General features: G+C 52.0%; 1 protein-coding gene across 1 annotated transcript in view; it reads left to right on the top strand.

Moving 5' to 3' along the window:
- The window catches only part of DHX30 (DEAH (Asp-Glu-Ala-His) box helicase 30), a 16332-nt gene that overhangs the window by 8320 nt on the left and 2517 nt on the right, over positions 1–5495 (top strand). The window contains 5 exon segments of the mRNA XM_009871468.1: positions 1096–1174; positions 1977–2081; positions 3167–3342; positions 4301–4507; positions 4884–4965. Coding sequence (XP_009869770.1) covers positions 1096–1174; positions 1977–2081; positions 3167–3342; positions 4301–4507; positions 4884–4965 — 649 coding nt within the window.

Here is a 5495-nt window from a genome sequence, read left to right as displayed (position 1 = left end):
CAGCAGGGGAGAGTTTGGGCCTGGAACTGGTCCCCCTTTGCCATGGTGGTCAGACAGTGTTTGCTTAGCTTGAATTCCACATCAACCCTAGTGAGGTAAAGTCAGCTTAGTAGAATCCCAGAGTATTTTGATGAAATTACAGATAAAGGTGACTTCAGGTACTTTTGTCCCTCTTTAATGTGAGCTTTTTTAATGGTTGTGTAAGTTCCCAGCTCGTCGTACTTGTGTACGGATGTACAGAGATGCAGACTCAGATGTCTGTATAGTCTGTGCAAGCCTGGTCCAAGCCCAGGGTGGCTGTGGCTTACGGGACTCCGTCCCCCACGCGCCGTCCTGCGCCGCCGAATTCCCCGACTGCTGCTTTTTGCAACTAGTTTTACTGCTCCTCCAGAAGCCGCCAGACATGTTCTCTTTGCTGTGGATAATCTTAACTTCAGTTGTGGGTCGCAGAGTTGCAGAATTGTTGAGGCTGGCCGGGCCTTCGAGACGTTTTCTGGTCTAGCCTGCTGCACTAGGAGCTGCCAGCCCATTTCTCCAGCCTGTGGAGGTCCCTCCCTGTGGCTGAGCAACTCTCTGGCATATCAGCCGCTTCTGGTTTTGTATCATCAGCAAATTTGCTGAGGGTGTCCTGTTGCCTTCAGGGCACTTGTCCTGTTGCGGTTGGGACTGGGATTTTCATCTGTGCTTTTTAAGATGGCCTGATAGGTTTGTACCAAATTACTGAGAGATACCAAAACTGCTGCTCTGTGCCTGCTGGATTTGAAGTCCTGGGCACATGCAGCACAGTTTTGTCCACCCAGGTTTCCAGTTGATTTTTCTGCCTGCAATTCGGCAGAGGTCCACAGATCTCAGTTAGCTTCCAGGTCTGGGAAGCAAGGAAGGGACTGTGCATTCTCACTGCACAGCAGAGGGAACTGGCAGCAGTTGTGACCAGAGCAGGTTCCACATGGAGCCAAAACCAGGTTCCTGAGGTTCCTGGCAGGCAATCCAAGTACGGGCGTTTGCTCTCTCCAGAGGACGCTCGGGGAAGCCGTGTGCCTTTCTGCTGGCTGCTCACTGCCACTTGTTTATCTGCCTGTGTTCTGTTTTTCCCAGCAATCGGATGATGAATGTGTCCTTGATCTTGATCTGATCACCGACCTCGTACTCCAGATTGATGCCCACGGAGAACCAGGTAGGTTCTGCCTTGCTCCCTTGCTCTGTCCTTTTGCTGGTTGGGGAAAAATGTGACCCCTGCAGAGCCCAGACCCTTTGCAGAGCAAACATGATGCTGAGCTGACTTCTGCAAGGCAACTTTGAGTTCCTGTTGGCCTGCATGGTCTTGAGCACTGTGGGATGAGCTAATTCCGAGTCTTTGGCCAGGACAACATCCCTCAGTGTCTCCATCGTAGTGTCCCAAGATACCCTGGGGTGAAGGGAAAGACTCGGTTTTGCTCCAGCATTGTCAACCTCATGCAGCACAACTGAGTTCTTTTTCTGTATTGGAGACCCATCCCTGTTAAATATGTTTGCCTGGGAGGTGATGTTTTCATAAAGAAGGCTGTACTTGCAGGTGAATTCTAAGAGTTTTAAGTGTTTCAAAGCTTGTACAAGGTATTTGCTCTCAAACTACAGGTAGCCTGGTTTCTTTCTGTCTTTAAAACCTTTCCCTAATGAGCTCGCAGAAACAGATACAGCATAGCAGGTATGAACTCTAGGAGGACATTCCCTTGAGTCTGACTTTCCAGGGTGGTTGTATCTGTCAGTTGCTGACAATGAGGAGGATGTAGGTTTCCTTAGCAATCAGCTGGCAGAGGCCATCGCAGACCAGGGCCCTGCTTTTCTTCAGATTTCTTGGGCTAAAGGTTACTGTGGGCTTGGAGAAATAATGGCTTTCCCTTCTGAGCACCAGGAGTGATTTCTGTGTGTCTGGCTGGGGAAAAGTGCTTGGATTTTGATTTCTGGGTTGCTTGCTCTCAACTCTTGCTCTGTTTCAGGTGGGATCCTCTGCTTCCTCCCCGGCTGGCAGGAAATCAAAGGAGTGCAGCAGCGCCTGCTGGAGATGCTGGGATCTCAGAACAGCCGGTACCTCGTCCTACCAGGTGAGACAGCGGGGCCAGGACTTTTCTCCCCGGGATTCAGGAGGACAGGCCAACTAACTTCAGCTCTTTTACTCCGCTACAGAGCAAGCTTGTCTGCTCTGATGTACGGACCTGGTGTGTAATCGGGCATGTTAAGCATGAGTTAACTCCTGCTAGCAGAGACCATCCAGACCTGTATGTGATCAAAGAAACTGGCCTCCCGTTTGCCTCCAGCAGTTTGGAATTAGGCAAGGAGGAAACTGCTAAGTTCTGCGTTGCCATAGCTGCGCGCTGCGCCTGCACAGAAAAGCTCTTGGAGCCCTGTTTTGTGGGATGGAGATGTGCTCTGCAGTTCGGCTTTGATTAGTGAATTTGACGTTCTGTTTCCCAGGAGGGAAATTTATAACAAAAAATTTAGAACAACAGCTGGTATCGCTCTGCGAGGCTGTAAGATTTTATGGGGGTTGGTTTGTTTGGGGTTTTTTGTTGGTGTGTTTTAACAGTTCTCCCTGTTCGGTACCAAATAGGACCAGCCAGGAGCACAGCTCTGAGCAGCTCAGTTGCCAGGAACTGCAGGTGTTCTGTGTGCAAAGTGCCTGTTCTTGTGCTCCCTTCCTGTTCTGGGCACTTGCTGGGAATTCCTCTGTATCACTTACATAATAGGGCAAATTTGTGACAGGAAAGAATTACAGGCACTTGCTGATAACCATGTTTGACCAAGTGATACCAAATGACGACGAGGACACCCTGTTGGGCTTTTGAAAGGGAGGAGCTGCAGAACTGGAGTGTGGGGGGCAGAGCGAGACCTCTGCTTGGGGCTCGGGGTGTGCTCGTGGTGCCGTTGGTCTCTGGGATGGGAGGGGTCAGAGCTCCTACTAGTGCTGAGCCATAGGTTGAAGCACCTGAAACGAGGCCTTCCCAAATGTCATGTGGAAGATTTTTTCCTGGAAACGGCTGACAACGAACATTTACAAGCTGTGTCCTCATTTCTGTCCCGTTTCTGGAAGCGAGAAGTGACATTACAAGAAGGTTGAGAATCTCTGCCCACCTTGGCCTTGTACTGTGAAGCGGCTCAGCAAGGTGGGACTGTGGTTTTTATTTCCTAGTGCACTCCAACATCCCCATGATGGACCAGCAAAACATCTTCCAGAGGCCTCCACCTGGTGTCAGGAAGATCGTCCTGGCCACCAACATCGCCGAGACCTCCATCACCATCAATGATATTGTCCACGTGGTGGACAGTGGCACGCACAAGGAGGAACGCTACGATCTGAAGACCAAGGTACTGAGGCTTTCTTGCCTCTTGGGTGCGTTTGGGACACACTGGAGCTAATGAATGTCTTCAGCGTTGGAGATGTCATTAATTTGGCCCTTGGGGCACTGGTGCTGCATTGCTGTTTGGGGACAAAGTGTTTGTCTCATCAGTCAGAGGGCATTTCCCTTTGCCAGGCTCCCCATCAGCTTCTGCTGAACAGGCAAGAAATCTGGTGTTTCCAAAGAGATTTGAGGCAAATCCTGCTCCCTTCCCATCTCTCTTATACCATCTAACAGCTGTAGCTTTTCCATTTGTTTTTTGCCTTTTTCTGTGATTTCATTGTAACCCTAACCAAGGTGGGATGGCTCCGACTCACCAGGTACTGCTCTTGTTTGAAGCTGTCTCGAACCCAACGCCTTAGCTTGTTGGTCAGCTTTAAAGGGTTGGGGTTTTTTACGCTCTTGGGCCGTGTTTCTGGTCGTGTTGGGTCCTGCGAAGACTCTTGTCCGTGTGTTTTGATAACGGGAAGGTGGCTTGTTCTGTCTGTCTACTGCTGCCTGTTCCCCTCCCTGTGCTCAATCCTACAGGGCCAGGGGAAAGTTCACACCTTGGAACGGGTCTAGTTTAAACCCAACCCTTTTACATTTGCCCAGTTTTAAGCCAGTTCATCTTGTGACGCAGACCCTGTGGTGCCTGTACTGGCACACGGCGCTCCCGGAGCAGCCGGTGGAGCCCCTGGGGTGGAGCCAGGGCTGGTGTCCAGCAGATGGCATCAGGGTCTCACCCATGCACCGAGCGGCTCAGGCCTTGCTGCCTGCTGGAGACGGCCGTTGCAAGATGTGAGAGTGGGAAAAGACTTTTTCAGACCTTTAGCAGGGTGGTTGATTAGTCGTGAGGACTCCAAGGTGTGGAGCGGACGGAAAGCTGCGTTTAAACAGGACAGAGGGCCTGAGAGAGTGTTCAAACCTAATCCTTCTTCTCCTAGGTGTCCTGCCTGGAAACAGTGTGGGTGTCCAAGTCAAACGTGGTGCAGAGACGCGGGCGCGCTGGCCGCTGTCAGTCGGGCTTTGCCTATCACCTCTTCCCTCGCAGCCGCCTGGACAAGATGCCAACTTACCAGGTTCCAGAGATCCTGCGCACCCCGCTAGAGAACCTGGTGGTTCAGGCCAAGATCCACATGCCGGAGAAAACAGTAAGCGCGGTGCACACCTGCAGGACTGCCACCTGCCCGGTGCCCCAGAGATGGGATTTGACCACAAACAGGCAGAAAAAGCTCAACGTGCTGATGGTTTCAGCTCTCGCTTTCCTAAACGCAGCGCTGCCTGGGGAAGTTAAGACCAGGAGATGGATAGATTATTCAGATTGCAGAGTATGTCTAAAAAACTCCACGAGGTTGGAGAGGGCCAAGCTCATAGTGCTGTGGGCAAAGAGGGAGCCGTGTTGCAGTCTGGGCCCTGGGGCAGGGCAGTGGGTTCCCAAGGGCTCTCCCACGCTCCCGGATGGGAAACATGCCTTTTTATTATTTTCTGTTTGTTTTCTTTTCCCTTCCCTTCCCTGCTGTGGCGCAGGCAGTTGAATTTCTCTCCAAGGCTCTGGACAGCCCTGACATCAAAGCTGTGGATGAAGCAGTGATCTTGTTGCAGGAGATCGGTGAGCTAATGCCGTGTCCTTGGGTGGGCGTGATGGGAACGTGTTTGCTGTCTAAACATGGGAAGTGGGAGTTGGCGCAGGATCGCGCGGGATAGACCGGGCAGGGTTGTCCCTAGATAGGGGTGGCAGCTGATAGGGACTTCCCAGCCAGGCACCTGGTGCTGCTGTTCTGTTCTGTTTCGCACGCTGCTTTGTTGAAGTGGGGAACACTTCCCAAGGTTTAAAAAAACCCGAAGAAGTAAAAAAACACAACCAAAGAGGGGAAGATAACAAAAGAAAGGAGGAAAGTTGTGATCTGGAGTTCATAGCTGGGGTCTTGGTTGTCTCCCTGGCTGTTACCTCCTTGTCTTGGGCCTCGGGTCAGTTAGATCTGGGAGATTCTGGGTGCTCGTCGCGGGCACCTGTGCTGTGTGCCTCTTCTGGTGGTTCCACCAAATCTTCCAAGCCTGGCAGGCAGGTTCTCCTGGCAGCTCCCCGAAGCCGCCGGCCACCGCTTCGAACCCGCTTGGAGCTGACGGGCCGTGCCCCCC

Source organism: Apaloderma vittatum, unplaced genomic scaffold (assembly GCF_000703405.1).
Source record: "Apaloderma vittatum isolate BGI_N311 unplaced genomic scaffold, ASM70340v1 scaffold24656, whole genome shotgun sequence".
NCBI classification, from domain to species: Eukaryota; Metazoa; Chordata; class Aves; order Trogoniformes; family Trogonidae; genus Apaloderma; species Apaloderma vittatum.
Note: the sequence above shows the minus strand (reverse complement) of the source record. Positions and strands in the feature narration are given on the sequence as shown.